Here is an 11,739-nt window from a genome sequence, read left to right on the forward strand (position 1 = left end):
TGCGATTATATACGAGTTATCAAGACTCAAGAGCACTGCAAAAAATAAGCATTTTCTTATCCAACATGTAAGATCACGTTTTATATGCGAGTGAAAGCGAGGAGTTGTCGAGACTTTGAATAACGATCTCAGATACAAGCATTTTCCTCTTATGAAAGTTTTAAGACTACATTTACAACTTTCAATTTTTCGTTTGAATGGTGGTGGATGATTGCCACATTTTTCTTTTTTTTTTCCTTTTTGTCCAAGACTATTTTCTTTTATTCTCAAAATTGGAAATGTTTTTAATTGGGTTGAATAAAACAAACGAGAATCAACAGACAAAATTAAGAGAAATAATGTAGAAGTTAAAAAAGGAAGTGATAGAAAATCAAAACCAAAATCTCCAGAATGGATTTCTACTAACAAGAAATTATGTTCAATCGTTTCACATCTTGTGTAGAAAGTAGAGAGAGATTGAAAAAGTTGTAGTGAATAACAACTTTTGACAACAAAGGTGAAGTCTGGCCTTGTCATTGCATAACAACAACGGTAGTGTCACGTCTCGACCCATGAATAAAAACTATTCACGAGTTAGGGTGAAAGCCGTATCTTAGTTATAGAAATAAATTCTATAATCAAGACATGATGAAAGAAAATATTATTTAAAATTTGTAACTAAATTTACACTTGAGTTTACAACGTAAAATTTATCGAATACGCATCAGAATAAAAATTAGTGCACAAGTTACTTAACAACCAAAACTACCAACTAAATAATAATTAAATCGTAACAATTCTTTCAAATGCATAAAGTATATGCCAATGAGATGCATGGACTCACTCCCTTCTAATTCCGCTAACACATACCTAAGGCACCCAAACCTGCACGTCTCATATCATGCTTATACCACTTGACTCTGAATACCTTAAAATATGAGTTAACTCTCGTTCACCCCTTAAAACCAATTTTTCAGAATTAAATTCTCAATTTTCACTTTATTATAAAGGCACTTCCCCTAATGCTCAATTGTATATTCAAACTTTTCCCCTGGCTCTTGGCATATACAAGATTTCATTATTTTATATTTAAGGCATTCTTCAGCCATTGAATATCTTCACAAGTCAAACACTTAACACAAGTGAGTACTTGACACAACTGTAGACATCAAAATTTTAGTGAAATAAATGTTCACCAACACATTAAGGTTTCGACATGTTAGGGCATAAGTGGCATACGCCATGTGTCTCACAAATCGTACACATGGATGTGACTCATCAAAATCGAAAGAGTCATCAAGAGAGACACGTGTCAACACTATGCTGAAAGGAATTAATTAATTTATTTGGTTTTAATTTAATTAAATCAAATATTAACTGATGGAGTCAAATCATGAACTGGCCCACAAATCGAGTCCTGGTTTTTTGTCAATTAATCAAGCCCACAATCAAGGCCAAATCCATTCGTAGTCAAGGCTTGGAGAGTTTAGAAATATTAAGGTTCCAAGACAAAGAAAAGGATCCAGAAATCATTCAAGCAGACGTTGCCAAAGTTCAAGCACCCAAAGCCCCAAAAAACTTAGAAGAATTCATAAAGTTCTATGCATTCTTCACCCAACCTTCGAAAAATCATCAAGCACTATTACCCGTGTCAATCCTTCCATTCACCAAGAGCCAAAACCTCTCGGCAACCGTTCATCCGAGACCAAGTCAACGGCATCATGACCCTTGGATCAATAACCTACACATCTACACATCTTTCGGAGATCAAATAAGAGGAAATTTGTAAACAAAGATTGTTAACCCTACTAATTCATTAATACAAATTTACTTTGTACATGTGTTCTTTTGTTATTTGCTACGGAAAATTCATGTTTACAGCAACACGGCTCTTTTTCTTACTTTGCATAAATGCTTATGTATATGCAAAGTAATATGGATGTCAATTATTGCATGCTCTATAATAATCATACAATCTGCAAAACTAATCAAAATTAGTAGCCAAAATTGTATTATATTATCAATAATAAAGTATTGATAACGCACACAATAATATAATTGAGAAAAATTACTTTACCATTTTACTCCATCTCTCTCTAGGTGATATTGATACATAACCTCATTTGAGTTCCATAGAGCAATTCTGTTAGAATATAGCTTTCTCAGTTGTACGAGTCTTAATCACGACATCGTCTTCGTCTGCCATGACTCCCATTGGTGAGGTTGACTGGCCAAAGGCCACGTTGTCGTTGCAGGTTGGCGTCCCTGATACATCGAACTTCTTGCTGGCAGTGCAGCTTTTGGTGGTGATAAATATGTAGGATAGCATTTTATGACGATATGTGAGTTCGTGGTTTTGGTTTGTAGAAGTTTGATATGTGAAAGATGAGACTAAGTTGATGATAAAGAGATAAGTTGACGATATGTGAGCTTGACGTGATGATGACCAAGAGCATCCATTTTTGTTTCCTTTGCTTTCTAATGCTATCTTCTTCCTTTCATTTGTAGTTCGGTAAATCGACTTGCACATGCATTTGGATTTCATTATGTACAAGAGATTTACAAAATATTGTGAAGGTGGTTTAGAGCCTTTACATAAGGTAAAATAACTGGTGAGTGAGAAGAATGGTCTGTAACGGAGAGGAGGTTTTTCCTTCTTTTTCCTATGTGTTCTTCCCTTCCTTCTAGCTCTTCTCCTTCATTAATTTATATGGAATGGAATCATACCACCAGTTGCTACTTCTGGATATTACACATGTCTTCACTTGCGCACTCCTAATAACGGCAAGATGTTGCCACCTGCAAGATACCAACGTATACAATGCAAGACTTCCACCTCTTCACTTGCGCACTCCTAATAACCCCAAGATGTTGTCACCTGCAAGATACCAACGTATACAATGCTAGACTCCCAGCTTTTCATTTTAGATGGTGAATAATCACCAATCATTAACTTGTCAACACACCCTTATTTGGTAAAAATATCAAGCCAATCTCATATAATCACCCTTCTCCAAGTCAAACTAAAAACATTTCCAATTACATATGAACATGAAATAATACTAGCTAGTTTTTTTTGAAATAATTTCGTTGCAAAAAAGATTTTGAAATCTAATAAAATCATTATGTAAAAATAATTACCCACACATACATATATAATCATTTTTTTAATACGGAATTTTACAAGTAGATCGATGAGAAGTAGCATCATGTAACAAATAACATGAGTGATCAGGTTCGGTGGTTCCAATTGGTTTTATCTATAAATCTCAACTAGCAACTAAAGCAAACACGATTACATTCAAGAGTGCATTTACATACATACTTAAAAGATTTATATAAATTTAGTAAATGACAAATGGAAAACACACACCCTTTTTAACATCACACACTCATATTTGATCTCTGCTATTGTTTTCGTTTGATACCTTTAATCTGATGGTCATAAATAAGAATGGATGCGTGAAAATCATCTCCCTTACTAAAATAGAATAGTTACTTAAAATAATATTGGATCTTTATAAATCTTTTACACAACTGAAATTGGAGAAAATATGCATTTTCAATGTTGTAAGATAAATGTGATTATGTGATAAGTAGGTAAACAATATTTTCATGTGACAAAGTATTAGCTAGAGGGGGTTTACACATTTCATGTGATTTTATCATGCTTTGCAAATTTCAACCAAAAAGATTTTTTTTTTTTTATTGTAAAAAAATCCACTCCACATTATCAAATTGGGCATTTATCTGTAAATAGCAGCAAAAATAAGAACAACATTAAAATATATGAGGGCCCAACCGGGTTCGAACCGGTGACCTCTTGATCTGCAGTCAAATGCTCTACCACTGAGCTATGGACCCAATTGTTTCTTAATTCCAGTGTTAACATTAATAACCTTTGGTATAATATTTCTCTTTATTTGTAAGTAAGAGATTTAGGTTCGATTTTCGCCAAATATGAATTTAAACCACATTATTATAGCTAACGGGTGTGAGACTTAGTCCACTTCTCCATCCTTTAGTGTAGATAATATTGTTTGTTAAAAGAAAAAAAAAACATTAATAACCCTTTATAACTACTTAGTACTACAGTCCAATGATATTCCTGTTCATTTATAAGTGAGAGGTCTTAGGTTCGATTCTCACCAAATGCGAATTTGAACTACATTGGTAGCCCATTGCGAGGCAAAACTCATCTCATCTCCTTTAGCGTAGATAATATCCTTTGTTAAAAATTACAACAACAAAAAAAACCCTTTATAAACAAGGCTGCTAAATCATATAAATTTGTTTAGACAAATAGACTTATATGTCTAAATTCCAGTTAGTCATTGTCAAATTTTAGTTTTTTCACTGGTTGTGCTAATTAAATTCTTATGTGCATTTAGAAGCTGCTCACACTGGATGATAATATTGTATGAAATGGTATTTTGAGCTTTCCCAGAAACCCGCAGATATCAGAAAAATTCAAACATTCAAAACAGCCAAAATTAAAAAATAAAAAATAAAAATAAAAATAAATAAAAAAAAGGAAACCAATTCATCATATAATTGGGTTTCTCTACACCAATTCATGATCAACCTCTCTGCGTCTCTCACCCTCCCATAAGCCCAAGGACCGCACGACCAAAACCGACCCCGCCACGATCAAGGCGGCAAACACCGTCGGCACGAAGAAATCCAAGCTAGACCGCTGAATCATGTGAGCCGGGAAGCACATTGACTCTCTCGGATAATCCAAGGGTAACCTAACAAACCCCTCTCCGGTGCAAGACTTGGCTAAGGGTGAGAAGGGTGATATCGCCGTGAGGAACGCAATCTCAGGAGAGAAAGACGCCAAGGCCACTGTGACTGACAAAAGAAGCGTCCAGGTGGTCATGTAGAGAAACACCGGCCACCTGGACGCAGCAGCTTGGAGGATGGGGTGGAAGAACGAGAGAGACATTTCACAGAGTTGTGGAAGAAGGTGGCTTTAGGGTGTTAGGTTGTAGACAACACTTAAGGGAGCAATAGAAGGGGGTGGAAGCACGTTGTATGTTGAACCATTTGTCCAAGTTTTTGGTGTTATGACGAAATTGTCCTCATCTGTTGGTTCAGTTGCATGTTCTCGTCCGTAGAGGGGGTCACGATTTTCTTCTGTGATTGTATGGGGGCGGATAGGAACACCACGTCAATTTACCCCAACGTGATCTAGGTACTGGGAAATGTTTGGCTTTGGCGCTAACTAAACTTCATAAGAATACTGCGGCAATCATTACGAACCCGTTTAGAACTTGCCAAGCATACTGCGGCAATAATGTTAATGACTTCAGAAGAATGCCGCGCGTTGAAGCCTTAGCGGTTATTAACTACGAGTTGTACAGCTGCGGGTTACCCAAACTCACCATTCTTAGCTCCTTCACAATGTTCATGATCTCTCCCTTATCTCCAGACCACTCTATTCTCCCAGTTGGAACAAATCTGCAGATGCCTGCCAACACCAAACTTTCTACCAAGTTCGAATCAGAGAAGAGTTTGTACAAACCTTATTGATTCCACCAAGCATTTGAGTGTCAAATTCCAAATCAAGAGAACAGAACCCATCATTGAAGTTTATCTGAACTTAGATCTTGTAACGCGGGGGACTGGAGCTCTCGTGTTTCTTTGGTCAGACCAAACTGCACCATCTGTTTTAACAAGGCCCTTCCTGATAAAGGCTCCAAGTCAAATGATCTGAAGATAATTTCCTGCACCTGTTTTACATTAGCAATGGGCAACAAAGTTAGGATATATCAAGTAAATGGGAAAATGGTTATAGCAGCAAACATAAACAGCAATGAGCAGATAAATGTAGGGGTGCAATTGCGATTTTCTTTAAGGCGAATGAGTAAAAGAGATAAACTGGAAAATTAACGAAAATAAGGTTTTGCCGGGATGAAATATGTTACCACATTGCTCAGCTACTGTATGAAATGTGGGAAATAGAGTTAAAGAGCAGTCAATAGCAGCCAAGTTCTCTTCCTGTAATTGCCCTGACGGTCATTGACACAGTTATTTCAAGAAAGCTTCCCAATACTGAGGAAGCGACCACTTATGCCTTGCCACTGGAGCAGTCTTTTACTTTCAGGCATCAACCAAAGGGCAAATGAGGAGCAACAAACCAGAAACCAAACTAGTATCAGAGCTAGAATAAAACTAGTAACATTGCTTATATACGTCACAACTTCGACTCTAAATTACACAGCATATGGTAAAATAGTATACTCACCAATGATGCTTCTCAAAACTAGTAGCAGAGCTAATCTCCAATAGTATCCGGTTCATGTCACATCGGAAAATAAACACCACAAGATGATGCAGCATATAGAGGCCAGGCCAGGGCCAAACCCAACACTTTATTATGTCTACAGACAAGGATAAAACAACTTTTGCAGCATACATGGTACAAACAACACCTCAGGCATACATCCAAATTCATGATTTGGACACAACACAACACACCTAACCACATGCAACCTACAAAATTTAGATGGATGCATATTCCTACCTCACAACAATGCTGATGAGTGCAAACTCTTCACATTCGGCAGAGATTCACCCAATTATGTGTATTATGGAAAGAGCTTCTGAATTAAAGCACGGTTCACAGGAAGGCTGGATACCAACATATCCTGCTAATCCACGTTTTGCAAAAGCACTTACCAATCCGATAACGTACTTCTTCACCTATATGAAAAGTGATGAACAAAAATGAACTCGTTTAACAGAACAGATAAAAGCAAGGAAAATGTTAAACCCAATTCGAAGCTCTGCATACACCAGTGTCTCAACCAACCATTTCATACTTCATTCATATGGATCTCGAAGCTCTGCATCAAATATCATATATCTAACAAGACCCACAATTGACATAATTGAAAGATCCAACCCTAACATACAAGATAGAACAAAATGGTTTGAAGGAATCCTAGAACAAAAAAAGGGACACATATTGCAACATAATTTTGGGAAAATTTGAGCATTTTTTCCCCCAACTTAATCAAATCATTAATAATTGAAATACCAACTTAAATCAGAAATTGAAGAAAATAATCAAATGGGTAAACACTAACAGAGGAAATGGATCAATTAGGTAAATCGTACTTTCATTTAGAATTTAAACCGCAATAGCACAATATCAGTACTTAATACTTACATAATCAAAAGCATTAAAACCCATAAACCCCTAACCCTAACCCTAATTCCTTCACAACCAATCTCAAACCCAAATCCACAGAATTAAACACATTAACCCTAACTCTTCAAGAGCTAGTAAACTTAGTCACCGCCTTAGTCCCCTCAGACACCGCATGCTTAGCAAGCTCACCAGGCAGCACCAATCTCACAGCAGTCTGGATCTCCCGGGAAGTAATCGTCGGCTTCTTGTTGTACCTCGCGAGCCTGGATGACTCCTGGGCGAGCTTCTCGAAGATGTCGTTGATGAAGCTGTTCATGATTCCCATGGCCTTGCTGGAGATCCCGATGTCAGGGTGGACCTGCTTCAGCACCTTGAAGATGTAGATCTTGTAGGTCTCCACGCTCTTCTTCGATCTCTTCTTCTTCTTGTCTCCGGCGGCGGCTCCGGCCTCCTTCGGGAGCTTCTTCCCGGCCTTGGGCTTCTTCTCGGCGGGGGCTTTCTCCGCCACGGCGGACTTCTTTTCCTCCGCGGGCTTCTTCTCGGCGGGCTTCTTCTCAGCTTTGGGCGCCATATCTTCTTGGCTTTTCTTTCTCGGAAAGCGAACGGAAACTTTGAGAAGACGAAAATTGGGCGGACTTGGAATTTGTGGGATAAAAGGTGATGCGGGCAAGGTCTGGTATTTATATACGTCGTTGATAAGGGGCAGACGCAGATCGATGACGTGGCGAAAAGTGCCCGTTGGATGCGGTGGAGTGTACTGGGAGATCGACGGCTCGAATTGAAGCGTAAAGGAGCGGTTTGCTAGTTGATTAGGCTGTATACGTGGTGCGTTATGATTGGTAATCATTAAATGGTGCGGATCGATGACCTCGCCTGTATGGGCGATCGCAATGCTTATTTATATTTGGATAATGTTAATGACACGAAATTTTTAAACTAATGATTTGTAAAAAATAAAATTTACAATCAAATAATATTTCACTAAAAAAAAATAAAAACGTTAATTGATATTTAAGTTGATAACCTAATCATCAACAATTACTGCATTTAATTTATAAAATTTGGATTAAAATTTTGATCTCTCTAGTATTATCTTTTTTATTTTATCTTTCTTGACAACAGAATTTTCATTTTGAAAGTTAGAGCATTTCCAATGGTATAGGTTATGAGTGACGTGGTATGTTGCTTACTTGTCTCATTAAAAATGATTTATCAGTTCAATAGATAATCAAAAATTGTACTTTCATTACTTTCTTTTGTTTGCATACGTAACTCATCAAAACGAGTTTACTTATTCCATTGTCTATATCATTCGAGATACTCTTACAAGGATGCTTGACAGCTTGTAGAACTACATGAATGAGTATTTTCTAGAAGAGAAATTTCATATTTTTTATGGAATAAATTATTTTTGTATTAATGTAATGATGTTTTATATATGCAAGTGAGCTTTTAGTTTAGGAATTAACAGTATTCCCTTAAGATTTAACCTTCCCTTCTATTATAAATAAAGGCACAATGAGGTGATATAACACACACCTCACAAACACATCTCTCTCTTCTCTCTCTGTGCCCCCGACCCTTCTCTCCCTAGCCGTAAATACAGTTCAGTAAATTAGGTCTATAATACATTATTAGCACGCTCTTGCCAAAAGCTAAGGAACTGAAGGATCGTGGATGAGGCTCTTCTACAAAATCAAAGGCTCAATTGTTTTATGTCAATCAGGTTCTTTTAAAATAAATTAAAATATTTCAAATGACCTTGAAGCATGAAAATATTCCCCATGACGCATAAATGCTCTATATTTATATTTTCCTTCCAATTATATATATTGCATATGTTTTCATATAATTTGTCAATATATATACTTGTTCATGCAATATGAAATTATGCTATGTGGAATTTGTGAGTCAAAGCATCGCAATTAATTTAGAAGCAATTATGATTTTTAACCCCGGAAATCGAAAAAATAAATTTTTTTTTTTTTATGGATTTCTCGCGGCTCCACGTTGCACTACTGAGCTAAGCCAACTGGTCTGCAGCCACATCATTACTCGGACGACGTCGTTTCGACATCATAGACCGCTCGTAGTAGCCCCGTGGGCTTGTTGCCAATGCACCAACAACCAGGCCTCGGCCTGGGTTGGATTCCTCACGGGCCTAAAGCCCTAAGTCCACCAGCAAGCTTGCAAGCCTTGTTGGGCTTTGTCCTTGCCTCGGCCCATCATGCCAGCAAGCTTATGCTTGCTAGACTTTGCCCGCATATGATTCGGCCCGCATGCAGTAAGCTTTGCTTGCTGGGGTCGTCTTTTTCCCTGGCCCGCGACCATAAAAGCCAGCCCTTGTGGATGGGCTTGCCTAGAACCTGGCCAAATCAAAGCAAGCCCTTGGTTGGGCCTTGCGCGCATACCCCAGACCAGCCTACGTGCTGGGCTTATTCCTTCGGTCCATTTTTTTGCCTAAAACCAACAGCTTATGCTGCTAGGCTTCATCCTAGAAACAGCCCATGGCCTGCAGCTAAGATTTGGGCTCCTTTGCAGCCTTTCCCCGTGGCTCAAATAGGCCTGCAACTCTTGCAGAGCAAAACCCCATACACTGCAGCCAGCCACCATGCTGGCTGTGATTTTTTCGAACCCAATGCTATGTTTTTGGCATCCCCACTTCATAACTATACTCCTATAATTTTTAAGACATTTGGTTAACACTTATCAAGCGATAATTTTATTGTCGCTTGGCTCGAAGCCAAAATTCAAGCTACTATTAACCCGAATGTTATTATTTTGCTCATACGATGGTTACAATCTATTAAATTAATTAAAATGACCAACAGTCCATTAATCTGACAAGACATCCAAAATTATTGGCTTGAAGCCTACTTTTTGGCAATTAACGATTCAATAAATTATTTCTTTTCTTTGAACCGTTGACTATCTTTCGTAGTCTCGATGCACTCACACTTGGGTTCCTAAAGCAATTCCCCAAATTCATTACACTTAGTTGTATATTGTATTCTTTGTTCTTGCAGGTACCCCTATACATGAACTAGAAGTTCATAATTATCAAACTTGTGGTTTCAAATTTAGCGCATTTGAAATCGAAAGTTTTCATTCAAAACTTACAGCATGAAACTCGTAGCTTTCATGTTTTAAATTAAACCTATACATGTCTATAAAACCCGAATGTTCTACGATGTATGCCTATGACATTCCATACGACTAACCATGTTTTGTTGTACCTTATGTTTTAGGGACATGTTGAACTTGAATAAGCTCGATTTCACCGCTTTGGAAGTATCTGGAAGAAATTACCTAAAGTGAGTTCAAGACATGAAGCTCCATCTTACCGCAAAAAGTCTTCGTGTCACGCCCCGATCCCGAGATACGCTCGGAATCAACAAGCGACGATAGGACAGTATCGGTACAATATAAAATACATAGAGTCACTAAGACTCATACATATAATATACATCAAAGCTCAGCGGAAAAAAAATACTTATAACAAAGGGAGGTAATACTTACTCTCGAGTGCGCTGTCCACACAGCAACACCACATGCAATCTTCTCCTCCAACCGCTACCAGTTACTCTGCAAAATAACCATACGCCGTGGAAATGGCGCACTAGGCAAAGAAAAATCTGGATAAGCTACGAAGCTTGTGTAAGTGACAATAATACAACATATGTGAAAATAAATATCATCAAATGATTAATGAAAAGTAGTGCTACGTCCACACATGACTTTTCTCTAAATATCGTGTCAATCCAATCACCATCAATATTATTCCGTTATTTTCTTCGAATTGTGACTCACCACTCACCTTTCATCAATTCCGAGTAATCACAAGGGTCCAGTCTCCACATATATTATAATTTAACCACCATACACCTCATTAATACTTATAGGAATGGTTATTCAATTTTGAATCTCACCACACATCTATCGTGATAACATTCAGTCATCACACAACCCAAAGTTATGTAAGAATAACGCACCATCAATAATTCAACCATGTGTAGGAATGAGATTGGTATCTTTTTCATCATTGCATCTCTTCGTTATGAGTAAGAATGATTCACATCCGGATCCGATCTCTTTTAGGCAACACTATCATGTAAACTATTTGATTTAATTGTCACTTTCTAGATTGAGCTACACATGCCTTCTTATCTTTCATATATGTAATAAACAATAGTCTAGGGCTATAGAGAGACACAGTTCGGTCAAAGCCTATAATAGGCAACTGATCAAGATGTGGTTCCCCATTACGGATTAACCAAGCATACCAACTGTGTAGGTAAAGACCTCCCATTGCGGATTAACCAAGCAAAGTCACTCATAACGGATTAACCAATCATGATCACTCATAACGGATTAACCAAGCATGATCACTTTTAAAATGCATGATCACTCATAACGGATTAACCAAGCATGATCACTTTTAAAATGTATGGCTATACCTAAATAATAGGGATCGCCCATCGCGAATTAACCAAGCATGATCCCAAAGTAGTATGGTCCCCCGTTGCGGATTAACCAAGCATGACCATCCATGTACCACTGCTACATGGTGCAGATTCTGATTTTATCCCACATCACCTTAT

At 37.7% G+C, this 11,739-nt stretch overlaps 1 protein-coding gene, 1 long non-coding RNA gene and 1 other non-coding gene across 3 annotated transcripts; all 3 read right to left on the reverse strand.

The window, feature by feature from the left end:
- Positions 1 to 3,771: 3,771 nt before the first annotated feature.
- TRNAC-GCA (transfer RNA cysteine (anticodon GCA)) lies at positions 3,772 to 3,843 on the reverse strand. The gene has a single exon. It is a non-coding gene; the product is annotated as a tRNA-Cys (tRNA).
- Positions 3,844 to 4,374: 531 nt separating this feature from the next.
- On the reverse strand, positions 4,375 to 6,350 carry LOC139194055 (uncharacterized). The gene is made up of 3 exons (XR_011578769.1): positions 6,230 to 6,350; positions 5,910 to 6,081; positions 4,375 to 5,714 (listed from the first exon to the last, which is right to left on the reverse strand). It is a non-coding gene; the product is annotated as an uncharacterized lncRNA (long non-coding RNA).
- A 739-nt stretch (positions 6,351 to 7,089) lies between these two features.
- LOC103407739 (probable histone H2B.1) lies at positions 7,090 to 7,801 on the reverse strand. The gene has a single exon (XM_008346621.4). The coding sequence runs from the start codon at positions 7,707 to 7,709 to the stop codon at positions 7,263 to 7,265; it is 447 nt and encodes a 148-aa protein (XP_008344843.1). The 5' UTR covers positions 7,710 to 7,801; the 3' UTR covers positions 7,090 to 7,262.
- Between the last annotated feature and the right edge of the window lie 3,938 nt (positions 7,802 to 11,739).

Source organism: Malus domestica, chromosome 03 (assembly GCF_042453785.1).
Source record: "Malus domestica chromosome 03, GDT2T_hap1".
NCBI classification, from domain to species: domain Eukaryota; kingdom Viridiplantae; phylum Streptophyta; class Magnoliopsida; order Rosales; family Rosaceae; genus Malus; species Malus domestica.